This window comes from Oenanthe melanoleuca, chromosome 4A, assembly GCF_029582105.1.
Source record: "Oenanthe melanoleuca isolate GR-GAL-2019-014 chromosome 4A, OMel1.0, whole genome shotgun sequence".
Lineage (NCBI taxonomy): Eukaryota > Metazoa > Chordata > Aves > Passeriformes > Muscicapidae > Oenanthe > Oenanthe melanoleuca.
The window spans coordinates 3439975-3454831 of record NC_079338.1 but is presented as its reverse complement, the minus strand read 5'-3'; the positions used below and the strand labels follow the sequence as shown (position 1 = coordinate 3454831).

General features: G+C 60.0%; 1 protein-coding gene across 9 annotated transcripts; it reads left to right on the top strand.

The window, feature by feature from the left end:
* The first annotated feature begins 22 nt into the window (after positions 1-22).
* Positions 23-14077, top strand: PRRG3 (proline rich and Gla domain 3). Of its 9 annotated transcripts, none has more exons than XR_008840517.1 (8): positions 23-457; positions 2284-2572; positions 2800-2875; positions 3705-3769; positions 3840-4424; positions 7567-8353; positions 9222-9388; positions 11229-11317. XR_008840517.1 is itself a non-coding variant. In XM_056491403.1 (5 exons), the coding sequence occupies exons 4-5, from the start codon at positions 11330-11332 to the stop codon at positions 12365-12367; spliced, it is 597 nt and encodes a 198-aa protein (XP_056347378.1). In that variant the 5' UTR covers positions 5016-7607; positions 7804-8353; positions 9222-9388; positions 11229-11329; the 3' UTR covers positions 12368-14069. The 9 variants fall into 9 exon arrangements, 4 of the variants coding, with proteins under 4 accessions (XP_056347375.1, XP_056347378.1, XP_056347377.1 ...); XR_008840516.1 differs by lacking the exon at positions 11229-11317 and having other exon boundaries at positions 7567-7607; positions 8177-8353; positions 9222-9674; XR_008840515.1 differs by lacking the exon at positions 11229-11317 and having other exon boundaries at positions 7567-7607; positions 7804-8353; positions 9222-9674.
* Positions 14078-14857: the final 780 nt, after the last annotated feature.

Genomic DNA, 14857 nt, shown 5'->3' with positions numbered 1-14857 from the left:
CGGGCAGGGATGGAGAGCCAGCTGCTGGTGAGGGGAAAGTGCCCACTGCCTTCCTGAGGTCCCTTTCTTCTGTGATGGCTCGAGCTGAGGAAGCCAAAAAGCTATGGCTGCATCATCTTATTTGGGACCTGCTGGAGGTGACTTCAGGTGGTGAACCCAAAACTCCCCCAGCTGAGGAAAGGGGATGGCACCTGGTCTCCATCTGCATGGGGCTCACCCAGGGCATCCACAGTCCTTTGGGACAATGGAACATGGCCGCCTGAGACTGAACCATGGATATCAGCCTTTCTGTGCTGCTGGGGACAAGGATGGAGAAGGATGCATGTGACAGTGACACCTGCATGCCCAGAAGAGCCTGGAGGCCCACAGAGGGCAGGATTACATCAGGGCTGGCATCTCCTTTGGGATGCATCCTGGAAGCATGCCAGCCAAGCAGAGCAACCTGTCCTGTGGACGGGTGAGTGGTTTGGGGTGTAGCTCATGCTGGGTCTCTGTGCCGGTGCCACCTCCCGCCCACAGCCCTGTACACAGGCAGGGAGGTTGGCAGAGGTGGTGGAGAGGGCTGGTTTGTTTTCCCTCTGCTCTTTGTTTAAAAATTCCTCCTTCTGTGGTGCCTTGCGAAACCAGCCCGAGCCCGGCACGGCGGCCAGTGGCCTCCCTCACCCTGGGAACGCTCCTGGCTGAGCGTGCTGCCACCACCAGGGCGTCCCCTCTGCTCCCATGCCCCCCACTGCCACCTCAAATGCTTGGCACCAAAGTTTCCCAGCTTTTCCCTCCCACACGGTCTCAGTTGCTGGAAAAGAAGCACCTGGGGTGCTCAGGGTGCTGGCAGAAAGGTGCAGAGGGAGCTCTGTGGTACTTACGGGGTGGCTGGAGGTGGACCTGGGGTGCTGCAGCCGGGGGTCACCCAGGACTGGAGGCGCCTGCTCGGGGCAGGGTGAGCAGCCTGGGCCCCAGCCCAGGGGATCAGGGGCTGCAGTTGTTTAGTTACAGCTTTGCACAATCCACCTGCAAATCTCTGCCTGGATCAGAGGCTTATTGCAGATCGGAATTAAACCCTTTGGGTGTCGGGAAGGATTGGGGAGCTGGGATGCCTCGCTTTGCTTGTTGTCTATGAATTATCAGGGTAGGTTCACCTAAAGGGTTCAGGTTTGAGGCTTGCTCTCATCCTTCTGGACAGCCTTAGTGGCTCCAGGTGACTGTGCCACCATCCATGTGTGGGTTGTGCTGGGCTGTGCTGCCTGTATTGGGGTTCAAGGGGCAGTGAAGCACCAGCAGGTTGAGCTCCCCACTTCTCAGAGCCAGCCTGAGCTTTTGGTTTACTCTTCCTGGCCCTGCTTGTCCTCCACGGGGTTTGTTGTTGTAAGACTACTGGCCCAAATGAGGAGCAAATGGGGAAGGTAATGAGAGCTGTGCTGGCCCCGTGCCCCCTCCTGCTCACCGGCTGCCACAGATGGAGAGGGGCAGGGAGGGCCTGGGGTGACAAATTGTGCTGGGAGCTGAGCAGGGTCCTGCCAGCGTTTGGACAGCAGTGTTTGGATGCTGATAGCAGAGCTACAGCAGGCACCATTTGCTATTTTCTTTCCTTGTCCCAAACTGAAACTCTCCCAGGAGCAGGAGGTGACTGGTCTGCCAGTGCCACTTTTCTTCGAGTGTTTGGGCAGGAGCAGTGGGCAGGGATGGGATGAGTGGCCCTGCTGGGGCTAGGGGTGCATCAGCCCTGCACCCACACATAGAGGAGTTTCTCTGTACCTGCTGGTGTGGTCCATATTTCAGAAACTCAAAGGAGAAAGCAGGGAGCACTGGCGAGTACATGTTCTCCATCTGTGGAATGGGATCTGGCAGCTCCCTGGGGTGCTGGGCCGTGGAGGCCCGAGCAAGACCCCTGAGAGTGCCTGGGGTCCACCCCTGCCACGTGCCTTCCCCCTCTGTCTGCCCTTGAGCCTCTCTCGAGTCATCAGCTGCCTCCTGGTGGCTCTATGCTTGCCACCACTGTAGCCCATCACAGTTCTCATCGTGCCCTTTGTGCTGTCCCCATCACAAGCCCACCACATTGTCCCCATGGCATGCATAACGTGTGGTCCCATCCCATTGCACTGTCCCAATCGCATGCCCATCAAGCCACCTCACCATTCCCCATCTCCCTCGCCTCCCTTATGCAAATGGCTACAAAGAGCTCTTAATCATCCTTGTTAATTGTCTCTACCCTCCCCTGTTCCCCCCCGGGGATTTTCTCACAAATGGTGTCCAAATTTTCCCTTTTGTGTTTTTCTTTTCCACCAGAGATCGCAGCCCCTCCGCCCGCAGCCTCCCCCCGGGCCTCTATTTACACAACTGGGACAAATTTCACACCCCTGTCCCCACAGCCCCAGCCCTCGCTCTCTTGCCCTGAAGAATTTGTGAGTCACGGCCGAGGCAGAGCTATAAATGTGTCCCCACCAAGGGGGACAGTGTCAGAAGGGACAGCGTCTTCTGCCACCATGCAAGCCGCTGCCTGTTGCCTGAGTGCCCCCGGGCTCCGGGTGCCCGTGGCCAGTGCTTGCCCACCGCTGGGGCTGGAGCAAGGGGCGAGGTATGGGTGCTGCTGGGGCTGGGGGAGTGGGATGGGTGTGGGATGGGGGAGCTCCGGCTGGGTTTGGGGGAAGGCTGCGGTGCTGGGGACACCTCTGATCCCAGCGGCCATGGATGGGACAGAGGGTGCTGGGATCCGAGCAGGCGGGTAAAGCTTGGGCGAGCAAGGCAAAGGGGAGCGGGCCAGGGCGAGCGGCTGTAGCGCTGAAGCTGCTCTCTTTCTCCTAGAGCCCTTCCTCTCTGGAGACCGTGGCTGCCCCAAGCGCAGGAGGGACCCGCGGCGCGGCGGGAGGAGATGGACCAGGTGGGTTTGACACTCCCTGCCGAGGCTGGGGTCCCTGCTGGCAGAACACCAGCCTCTCGCCCCACAGTCACCCCGGAGTCCTTTGTCCCACGGGGTGCGGTGCCCACCTCCCCTGGAGCATCACCCCGCTCCCCACGCAGCCCTGGGGCAGGGCCAGGCTGACCCCCCCCGGGGGACACGGCCACCACAGCCCCCCCCGGGCAGCCTGAAAGGGCCGCCTGTTCCCAGGCGGGGCGGGCATTCCTCAGGGGGTTAGTGGGATGCCTGGGCACCGGCTCTTGAGCACGGGGGAGAGATTACCCTGGCAAAAAGCCTGTCGGGAGGGTGTGGGGGGAGATGCCAGCTTCCTGGCGGTGCTGTGAGTGCCTCAACTCGGCGGCAGGGGAGGGGGGAGCTGCTGGGTGTGTGGGGCGCCAGCACAGGGCAGCCCGGTACCGGCACAGAGCACCCCAGCACCGGCACAGGGCACCCCGGTACCGGCACAGGGCACCAGGGCACCCCAGTACTGGCATGGGGCACCCTGGTACCGGCACAGGGCGCCTCGGTACCGGCACAGGGCACCCCGGTACCGGCACAGGGCACCCCGGCACTAGCACAGGGCACCCCGGTACCGGCACAGGGCACCCCGGTACCGGCATAGAGCACCCCAGCACCGGCACAGGGCACCCCGGTACCAGCACAGGGCACCAGGGCACCCCAGTACTAGCAGGGGGCACCCTGGTACCGGCACAGGGCGCCTCAGTACCGGCACAGGGCACCCCGGTACCGGCCCGTGCGCCCTGCGGGAGGGGCAGCGAGAGCCCCGGTGCCACCGGCTGTGTCTCCCCAGGCTCGGGCAGCGGAGGCGGACGGCGGTCCCGGCAAGGCGCTGCCGCTCCTGCAGCACCCGGTCAGGTAGGTGCCCTGCAGGGCCGGGCGGGGCGGGCGCGGCGGGCGCGGCGCTCACCCCGCTCTCCCCACGCAGGCTCCTCTGGCCCAAGTCCAAGGCCTTTGACCACCTGTACAGCGTGGGGGAGAAGCTGCTGGAGAACTTCCCGGTGCAAGCCACACTCTTCTTTTATGAGGACTCGGGCAGCGAGGAGGAGGAGGAGGAAGAAGATGAAGAGGGGGATGATGAAGAGGAGGAGGAGACAGGGATGTGACCGCGGGCCCCTCGCGGTATGCTAGCAGGCAGGGGAAGGCAGATAGCGCTGCGTGCGGCAGCGCGGCCAGACCCGCCCGGAGCCCCGGGCAACTCCCGGGGCCGCGCCCGGGCAGCGCCCGCGCTCCGCGGGACCGCGGCGGGGCTCAGGACTACGACTCCCAGCGGCCACCGCGGCACCGCCCGGCAGCCGCAGCCCGCTCTGATTGGCTGTCGCCCCATCCCGAGCTGGGGGAGGAGCGTGCGGCTCCACCTCGCACCCCCATTGCAGGAGAGAGGCGGCGCGCGCGGGCAGCGGAGGGGCGCGATTGGCCGAGGGGCGGGAGGGGGCGTGCCGGGGGCGGGGCCTGGCCTCCCCTGCCCGTCGGCGGGAGGGAGCGGCTGCGGCGGGCGCGGGGCCGCCATGAGGTACCGGCGGGGAGCGGGGCGCGGCCGGGGGGAGGAGAGCGGAGCTGTGGGACCGCGGCTGCGGGGCCGGAGCGGGAAGGGAGGGGCTGGTGCCGCGGAGCGGGGAGCCGGGAGCCCTGGGACTGGCGCGGCGTGTCTGGGCGCGCGGCGAGCAGCGGAGCGGCGGAGACGAGGAGGATGTGCCGATGGGGCCGAGGGTGGGGCTGGAAAGATCCCGCAGAGTCGGGCTGAGGGACACCGCTGTGGGGTGAGAGGTGACAGGGGGGTCCCTATTGTCGGGTGACACGTGAGCTGGGGGACCCCGCTATGGGGAGACAGGTGAGATAGGGGATCCCGCTATGGGGTGGCAGGTGAGAGGGGACCCCGCTGTAGGGTGACAGGTAGGCTGGGGGTCTCTGCCATGGGGTGACAGGTGAGCTGGGGTCCCTGTTGTGGGGTCACAGGTGAGCTGGGGGTCCCTGTTGTGGGGTCACAGGTGAGATAGGGGACCCTGCTATGGGGTGACGGGTAGGCTGGGGGGCTCGGCTGTGGGGTCCCAGGTGAGCTGGGGGTCTCGGCTGTGGGGTCCCAGGGTTGAGGCTCTGCCGTGGGGTGGCACTGAAGGCTGAGGAGGGACTGGAAAGCCCCTGCACACCTGGGCAGGTGGGCTGGGGGTCCCTGCTGCAGGGTGCCAGATGAGCTGGGGGTCCCTGCCGTGGGGTGGCTCTGGAAGCTGAGCGCAGTGGGGATAATTTGGAGCTGGGTGTGGGCACAGAGGGGCCGGGCTGGGGGCTGAGGAGCAGCCAGGGAGCAGGGTGGGGTGTGAGGCTGCTTTGGCAGGGCGAGGCTTCCTGCCCTGCCAAGCGTAGCGGGTGTAGCCTGTTCTCCTCGCCGTGAATCTTGGCACGGAAAACCCCCAATATTGCCGGGATCCAGCTGAGCCGCTGGCACCGCGGCTACGTGATGCTGGCACAGTCAGCATCCTCCCGCTGCCGCGGCGCGTCACTGGGGGCTCTGGATCCCCCCCGCCCCTACCTGTGCCCCCCAGCCTGTCCAGGAGGTGCCACCTCCCAGTGCAGACCCCCAGGTCCCCGCGGGGTCCGGGTCCACACGCACACACCGTGTTTTCCCGGCACGATTTCCTCCTTTGGCATCAGTGACGGGAGCGGGGGCGGAGACGGGGGGAGCCTGGGGGAGACACGAATGTGCGACTGCAGCATCCTCACTGCCGTGGCTGCATCCCTCCTGCCTCCTCACGGTTGCCTTAGCAACCTCCTATCGATGGGGTATTTATAGAGGATGGGAAGCCGGAGGGGGGGACCGGCGATGGGTGGGCGTCTGCTGGGTCAGCCTCCAGCTCCAGGCTGCTCTCAGCGTGCGTGGGGGCAGGAGGGATGCTGCTCCCCTCGGCGTCAGCCTGTGCACTGCTCCAGCTTTTCCTGCTCGCTGGAGTCAGGAATTTGCATGTGGAAAGGAAAATAAGCATCTGGGGCGTCTGCCCTTCTCACCGGCACTGGTCGTGCTCGGGGGCTTGTGTGCACCTCCCTGATTGTGGCACTGGGTGCATTGACACAGATACATGGAAGAAAGTGAAAGGGTGTGAATTAAATTAAACAATATTAAATTTGCTGCCTGATGTGTGATGTGGAATATTCTTCTTTCTGTGTCTTTGTTCTCCTGTCCATCGGGGGGGAGAATGCCTCTAACAACGAGGGTTTGTGTGGAAACTGTGGCGTGTTCTCTGTGCTGTGCTTTCTTTTATCCTGGGGCTTTGGGTCTCTTTGTAAAAACTGATGACAGCAGAAGTGCTGCTCAGAGCCTGTGGGGAATTCATGGATCCAGAGGCCTCTCACATCCCCCCTCAGGGCTCAGAGTAGTGGGATTGGGCTGTGGGGCACTGGGGGCAGCAGATCCCTCCCCTGTAATCCTGGTGCTCTGCTGCTTTCCCTCACTTTTGCTTCAAACCAAGGTTTGCAATCTGATCTTCCCAAACTGCTGGGAAGAAGCTGCTTTCTCTCTCTGGACACAGCTCCAGGCTTACATGCCCTCTTGCCACTTTATGGTGTAGGAATTTGGAAAGCACAGCAAACCTGCTGAAGGCAGGGAGGGGTGCTCCATTTGCTGGAAGGTGGCTGTTGTGAGGTGTGCTGGTGTGCAGCATCAGCCCTTCTGTGTGCCTGCCTTTGACGTGAAAGGAGAATGTTTCCAGCCCTGCTGACCCTGTGAATAGCTCTGTGCTGCCCCTGACCTCACTCCAGCAGAGCAGATTCAAGTGCTTTTGGAATGACTGGGTATCTAAAGTCCTGGGCCTGAGAGAATCATGTGGTTTAGTTCCTGCTGTTTCTAACCAGGCTTGCTCCTTCATCTGCAATAAATCCCTGTAGGAGCTGGGCAGTCCTGTCCCCTCTGTCTCCTGACAGAGTTGTGGCTTGGCCACAGCAAGTGTCACACGCAGCAGTAGTCAGCCCAGGGCAGTCTGATCCGCAGGGCATTGAGCACAGGGAGAAGACAAAGCATGAAAAACAAGCAGATATCCTCTGCTTCTGCAGGGCTTTGTTTAAATTCTGTGGGGTTTTGTTTAGTTTAGTTTTGCTTTTGAAGCACAAAAGGTGCTTGTCCAGCTGGAGAGCTGTTGTCCTGGCTGTGCAGGGAGCTCTGTCACTCTTGCTGCTGCCCTTAGCTTGGCCCAACCACCAGATTGTGGGTAGGAGTTGCAGAAATGAGAACTGGCACCTCTGTGAAGTTGCTCTAAAATAAGATGATTGCTTCACCTGTATCCATCAATCTCTTGTGGAAGGGAAGAGCACCAGGCTGCTCCCAGCAGATCATCTCGTCTGCTGGTGAGAAATGGGGTCTATCTTTCATCCAGTTTTTCCCTTCTTACTTTGCTGGTCTGCAAGGGCCCTGCTTCTCCCTGGGACCTGCCCCAGCACTCTGGGAGCTGAGGGTGCCCTGAGCCCCTCCAGGCAGGTGAAGAGTGGGGAGGCAGCTGGAATCCTTGGCTCTCTGCAGAGGCACTGCTCGGCTGGGTGGGATCTGTAGTGGGTCCACCACTCAGCACCATGCTTTCTGCATGAATCTGATCTGGGTGATGGAGGTTTGGGCTTTGAAACTGGGCTGGCAATTCAAGCTGTCAGTGACTCTCCTGTTTTCTCCCCTGCAGGTAGGCAGGAGCCCCCTTGGCCGAGTGAGGCAGCATGGCAAGTAAGTGCTCCCCAGGAGAGGTGGCGGTGGTGTTGGAGCAGAGAAGGGGGATGTTTCACAGCCACATCTCAAGAAAGGGGTGCCTGTGCATTTTGGGGGGTGTTATCCTCTGTGGGGGAGCAGCTGCCATCAGCTGTTGGCCCTGGGTGAGGTCTGAGGTCCGGCCTGACTCGTTCTTCTCTCTCCCCTCTGCAAGGTGGGAGTCGAGAGGAGGTGCTGGAGGTGGGACCTCCCCGGGACTCCCCGGAGGCTGCAGCATTTCTGTCTCTGTGTGGTGCTTGCTGTGCAGGACAGGCCTCCCCAGGGCTCTCTGGGCTGCCTGTCTGTGCTGACATCTCTCACCAACAGTGCTCCTCAAGCTGGCACCCTGCCAGTGCCCATCCTGGTGGCCACACTGCCCTGTGTGGCCAGTGGCACCAGGGCTCTGTGCCCCACCCTGAGCTCGCTGTGGCACACCCAGAGCAGGGCTGGGCCAGCACTAAAGATGGGCTGAGCCTGCTGAGGCTGCAGAGGGGTGTGTGGTCTGTCCAGAGCTGGGCTCCAGCCTCCCTCCCCGCTCTCCTGGGCAGCCTGTACGGGGGCTGTGTGTCCCATGTGATGGCAGCATAAGGAGGATGGCTGCAGTGAAGGGGGAGATGGAGAGATCTGCCTGGGATCTCAGGATTTGCTCAGAGTGTCACCAGAGCCAGCTGTGAAGGTGGAGGCAGTAGCCACGCTGGGGAGGAGGAGGACCCCAGGGATGACAGGTATGCCTTCTTTCATTATCTGTGCTGTGCTTGGGGTGGGAGGGAGCAGAGATCTTCAGGCAGTGTTTTTAAAAGGCTGCTTTAATCTTCACTTAATGAGGAGGGTGCCCAGCTGGGTCCCTGCCTTCTCCCACTGCTGCCTTTTCTCCTTCCCAGAGCTCAGGTGCTGGCTCACCAGCATTTCCTGGTGGTACAAGGTGTCCCCTGTGGTGGCAGTGTCCCCTTCATGGTGACCCTGATGTGCAGGAGGGGATGTGGTGATGGGCAGGATCTCCACCACAAGCTCCCTGCCATCCCTGGCTGTCCCTCTGTAGGCACAGAGAAGCAGCCCCAGGGTGTCCCCCCCCACGCAGGGCAGCTGAGACATGGGGTGGTGTCCACCAGGGCCCAGCAGCACCCCAGGAAACCCAGCAGGGATGAGGTGAACCCAGCCCTTGCTCCTGCTTTCCCTGCCTAAAGCTCTGATCTTTCCTGAGCACCGGTTCTCCAGCTGGTGTGGGGAGGCTTGGAGAGGCACAGGGGATCAGCACTGAGGCTGCTGGGCATTGGCAGGTCCCCTCAGCCTGTGGTTTGGGGACAGGACCTGCTTGGCTGGCTGCTCTTCATGTTGGGGGGATCCAGTAGAGATGAGAGGCTTGTTTTCCAAAGGCCAGTGGTTTTCCTACTCTGGTCCCCAGCCACGTGGGAGCTCTTTGCACTTTCAAGGGGAGGGAGCAGTGACTCAGTTCCTGCTCTCCTGCCATTTCTACATCCCTAAAGGAAGTTGCATGTGGGGAAAAACACACACCTCTGTCAGAGCATGCTTGCAGTTGGGACAGTGCTTGTGATACCTGCCTGCCTGTGTGTCTGTTTTTATTTCCTACCTTAGTGGCCAGCTCAGCATGGCAAAGCAGGGAAGGGGTCCAGTGACTGGAAAACCCTGACAGTGAGATCTGCAGCCAAGCTTGTTGCTCTGAGATGTGCTGAGGAAGTTGAAATCCGAGTCTCAGGCTCAAGTGCCAAGGAGGGGAGAGTTTATACCACGGCCTGATCAAGGTGGGAGGCAAAGGAGGTGAGGCCAGACTTCTCCAGCAAAGTATGGGACATTTTCAGAATGAATGTTGTCTTTGTAAAATTTCATCTCCTTCTGGAAAGGCTCAAGACAAGTCAGCCTGCCAGCCTGTTCCCTCTCCAGCCAGGAGAGCTCTCCTCAGCTGTGAAAGCCAAGGCAAGCTGATCCCTGCCCTTCTGCAAGATGCCTTCTGTGCCTCTTGAAAATGCTTTTTCGGTTGTCCTTGTAAAAAAAAAAGTGGTTTGCATAATAAAGTCGATTCTGAGGGAAGATCTGTGACTCACATCATTCATGCTGCTCTTCATTCACACCTCAGTGGTTCAGCCCTCTGCAAACTCTCACAGAAGCAAGGCATTAATAAATCACGAGGGGAAAATGCACCCACACAGCACAAAAGCAGCTCAGCATCTCTCATCCTCCAAGCCCAGGATGGTGTAGCATAGTAGTAGTTGTTTCTTACACCATGATCTTGTCCCTGTTGGTATTTCCAAATACTCTCACAAATACTTTGCTGTTTCTGCAGCAGGATACATGGAAGGTAAAGCAGGAGGAAACTTGACTTTTCTCCCTGGCAAAAGGCTCCAAAGGAAAGAAGTTGGTGGTTTTTCACTGATTCTTTTGCTTGTGGAGCCAGTATTTTGTTAGCACCAAGGTGGTCAGATGGGAGATTCTGTCCCCCTGCCTCCTTTGATGCTGCTGCTGTGTGAATGGGTTCACCTTGTTGGTCCAGTGGGAGACTGAGGGTGTAGAAAGTAAATAAGTTCCTGTGGGTCAGCCAGCTGAACTGATTCATCTTCCCAAGGGAGGCAGCAGGATTTTGTGGCTTGGTGGGAAGAGCTGGAACCAGCCTACAGCTGAGTGTGCTGAACTGTTGTGGAAACATTCATGAAATGCGTGTTTGGATCCTGGAAGGATCATGTTTTATGTAAAGTTTCTGCTCTCTGAGCAGCAGCTTCTTTGCCTCCTGTGCTGCTGCAGGTCCTGGCAGGTGCTTGGCACCTGCACCCCAGGGAGGTGTCCCTCCTGCAGGATGTGGGGGAGAGGCTTTGATGTCTCTTGCAGGCAGGAAGGTGTTCCTGCTCTGTCTGGCTTCAGGACTGCATGTGCTGTGGGAAGACTTGAGGAGTCTCCCAGGCTTTTGGAGCAGAGGGAAGTTTGTGAGGCCTCTGCATCAAAACACAATGGGGATGAGAATGTGATGCTGTGTGAGGAGAGGTTGCTCACGCCCTTGTGCTGTCCCTGTGTTTTGGGGATGTTTGCCCTTGTTGTTCTGGGCCTGGGAGAAGACAGTGGTTTCTCTGGGGCCTGAACAGAGTTCTTGATGCCACCTGAGCTTGCATGACCCCTGACAGCTGGCAGCAGGGACAGCAGCTTCCAGCAGGCTGTTGTGTTGATCTGTGTGCTCTGAGTCCCTCTCGGTGCTGGCCCCGTGTCCTGGCAGAGCTTGCTGTCCCACCCCTCTCCTGGTGGGATCTCCCTTGCCCTGCAGCAAAGGGGCAGAAAGATGAAATCCATCAGGGGCAGAAGGTTGGTAACAAATCTTTTTGGAGCCTTTTGTCTCTTCCTCAGTTGCCCTGTGTGGCTGCAGCTGCTGCTTCTGATGTCTCTAGCACCTCAGCCCTGAGAGGAGGGCTCCTGGTGCCACATGTCTCTGGGCAGACCCCAAAAGTCCTGTGCCCCTTTGGCTGTCCTACCTGCTGTCCTATCTGATTGTAGCCCTGGGTTTGCTGGTGTTAGAAATGCATGTAGTGTCAGGAGAAGCTTGGGCAGAGGGCAGGTACGGGGCTGTCCCTGCTCAGCATGTCTCTGCCTTGTGTGTTGCAGTGTTCTTGGGGGCCAGGAACGCCCACTCGCTCCTGAAACGCTTTCCCAGAGCCAATGGCTTCCTGGAGGAGATCCGGCAGGGCACCATCGAGCGGGAGTGCATGGAGGAGGTCTGCAGCTACGAGGAGGTCAAGGAGGTGTTTGAGAACAAGGAGAAGACGGTGCGTGTTCCCCGCGTGCGGGAGGGCTCACACCCCAGCAGGCTGGACACAGGGAAAGCACAGGGGGAACAGCCTCTCCTGTTCCCTTTGTCCTCTTCTGGCTGCAGGCAGCATGTTGTGGCCTCACTTCCCAGCATGGCTTTCCCTTCCCAGGCAGTGGCCTCACCTTGCTTTTGCCAGGACGCCCCGCCCACAGCTGCAGGTTGAGCTGGCACTCCTAGGGCACGTGTGTTGTCCGTGATTATCTAGGCTGGGCTTGGTGTGGGATAAATTTGGTGGTGTTGAGGGATGTTCCCACAGCACCTCAGGTTGAACGGGTGGGGGACATCCAAAATGCTGCCCCTTCTGTGGGCGTGGAGGGGGCAGTGATTATTGCTGGCGGTGGTTGGGGTCCTTCTCCCACCTGCAGCAGGTGATGTTGTCCCTCTGTTCCCGCTGCAGATGGAGTTTTGGAAAGGCTACAGCAGCTCTGTGTACTCTGTCAAGGACCCCGGGCACAGCACGGAGCGCTCTGACGCTATGTACGTGGTGGTGCCCCTCTTGGGAGTGGCTCTCCTCATAGTCATCGCCCTCTTCATCATCTGGAGGTGCCAGCTGCAGAAGGCCACCCGCCACCGCCCTTCCTACGCGCAGAGCCGATACCTGGCCAGCCGGACGGGCCGCAGCCTCCCCAGGGTCATGGTGTACCGGGAGCGCTCGCAGAGCCAAGGGGAGACCCAGTGCCAGCGGGAGGCCAGCGGCAGGGGAAACGGGGATGGCAGGGCCGGGGGCACCCCCCAGCCAGACAGCACCCTGTGCCCGCCTGAGCATTCCGTCTCCGTGCTCTCCAGACTGTCCAGTGCCACCCCCCCGCCCTCCTACGAGGAGGTGACGGGCCACCCCGAGAGCAGCAGCGGCGAGGAGACCAGCGTCTCCTACAACGAGCCTCCGCCCAAGTACGAGGAGATCGTGGCCACCGCCCCTGCCGCGGGCAAATAGCGGCTCTGCCTCCCTCCTGCCTCTTCACACACTCACCCACCCACCGCCCTCCTTTCGCCGTGCCTGGGACCCCCGCAGGCGTCCGTCAGGCCCCCATCTCACCTGTACGATCTGGTGCCATCACACAATAGCCTTACCCTCCTAACCAAAAATAGCTGTTCCCCGGTGGGGTGAGGCAGGGCTGTGGGATGGCTCTGCAGCCAGCCAGCCACCTCCTGCCCCTCGCTCCCACTCACGTAAGTGCTGTAGCAGCCAGAGCAGGGCAGCAGCTTGTTCCTGGCTCAATGCAGGGGTCTTCCCGTGGTGCATTTGATTTCCTCACTTGGCCCTCAAACAGACATAACATTTCCCATGATTAGAGCAGCCTTGCTGCCTCCCTGGGCTGCTGCTCAGCCTCACCCCATGTCCTCACTGGGCCCTGTTCTACTGCTCAGGGCTCTGATTAGGTGATGGAGATGCAGGATGGGTGTGACAAATTTTTGTCCATCCCTGCAGCTGGTGGGGCCAGCTCTGTGGGGAGATGGTGCTTCCCCCAGGTGGATTTGTTGCCCAGTGGGAGTGGGGAGCCTGCTCCACACTGTGGTGCCTGTAGTGATATTTTCTGTGTGGAAATCAGGGAGGAGCAGTCAGGAAGGTGCTCTCTGATCACCTAGATCCCTTTAGAAAGGGAGAAAGGGCTCGTGTGGTGGTCTGGTACTTGAGGTAAGTGACTTTGGAGTGGCAGGGCCTTTTCCTGGTGCTCTCTGCTTTCCCCCTGTGGGTGCTGAGCAGCAGGAGGTCTGGCTGCTGCAGAAGTGGCCAAGGGGATTGTCTCTGACTCCCAGCCAAATGTGGTCTCATGGCTTTAAGTGATGGGGATTCAACTCTCTTCTGGAGCGTGGCCTGTCTGGTGTCTGCCCCAGAGCTGAGAGCCTGCAGACAGGCCAAACCTCTCCTGTCCCTGCCCCAAACCTCTCTGCCCTGCCTGGCCCCTCTCTTTGGGGCTCTTTGTCCTCCAGAGCAGCTAAAGTGGAATGTGAGACCCCACTCTCCTCCTGACCTCTCGGGTGGGCTGAGTGTTTGGTGTCCAGGGCTGTGGCATGGAAGTCCTGCTGACCCAGGTGGGAGCCACAGGACAGTCAGGAGCAGGGCCAAGCCCTGCCTGGGTGGTTGTGTTGCCAAGGCAGGGCAGAGCCAGGTGCTTTGCTGTAGGATCAGTGTCCCCTTTCCCTGGGCAGCTGCCTGGAGGGTCCAGGCAACGTGGCTGTCCTTCCCCAATCATGTCTGATGGATTAACACAAGGGTTGTTCTCCAAGCCCTCAGCAGCAGCCCAGAAACTCCCAGCACTGCCACCACCTGGTGTTCCCCCAGCACCAGTGTCCACCAGCACCAAAAGGCTATTGTCCATCCATCAGTGGCCTGCATCCCGCCCGGCCCAGCGATGCTCACAGCTGCTGCCCTCAGCCCAGAGCTGAGGCTCCCCAGCCTGGCTGCTCCTGGGCAGGACATGCTGGCACCTCCTCTGTCCCCTCCCCTGCCTTTGCAGGTTTTGGGAGACCTGACAGCGACCAGGGGAACACCGGAGGGAGACACAAGGGTGCTCTGCATCCTCTGTCTTTGATGCTCGGTCATTGTCCCTGCAGTTTGTATTCTGTAAAACTTGGTATATTTCTGTGCAAAAAGAAAAAGAAAAAAAAAAAAAGGTATTTATTAAAAAACCCTCACAGTCTGAGTGGCACAGGGTGGCTTTTTCCCACAAAGGGTGTTGTGGGGACAGTGACATCAGTAACCCCTGCCATGGCTGCAGGACTGTCCCCAGTGAGGATAAGAGCATCTGGGAGTGAACCCCATACATTCACCTGGAGCCCTGAATTTCATCTGGGCATGTGGTGTGCCCTCTGAGAAACCTGAAGGGTGTCCTGCGAGCCCTGAGCTGCCGGCAGGGGAGATGCAGAAAGGTTTTCTGGGGGTCTTTGAGGGGACTGAGGTGTACAGGTTGTCCTGCTGTCCTGTGTGTGCTCCTAAACCCCTTAGATAATCCCCTTTAAATAGCAAGACTAGGGCAGCGGGGGATTTATTTTAAGTCCTTTCAAACCCAGATTTTACGGTCAGGTCCTGGACCCTGTCCCCATTCAGAAGTTTTAAAACTGCCGTTAATCCCAAAGAATCATTTTATCGCTGCGGAGGGGCAGAGATCAGCTCCGGGCAGGGCTGGGGGCTGCGGGGTTTGTCTGCGAGAGTCCCGGGGATGGGGACACGGGGACACGAGGACACGGTCCTGGGTTTGGCTCTGCCCCTGGAGAGAGCAATCCCTGTGTTCCAGCGCAAGGCTGAGCAGGGCTGGGGACAGGAGGGCTCCCGGGGGAGGTGGCACCAGCATTAGTCCCAACGTGTTAATTACCGGCTGCGGCTTTAAGCGAGCAGGGATCGCCTGGACACTGGGGCAGGGCTGGACACTGGGGCAGGGCTGGACACCGGGGGCTGGGCTGGACACTGGGGCAGGGCTGGACA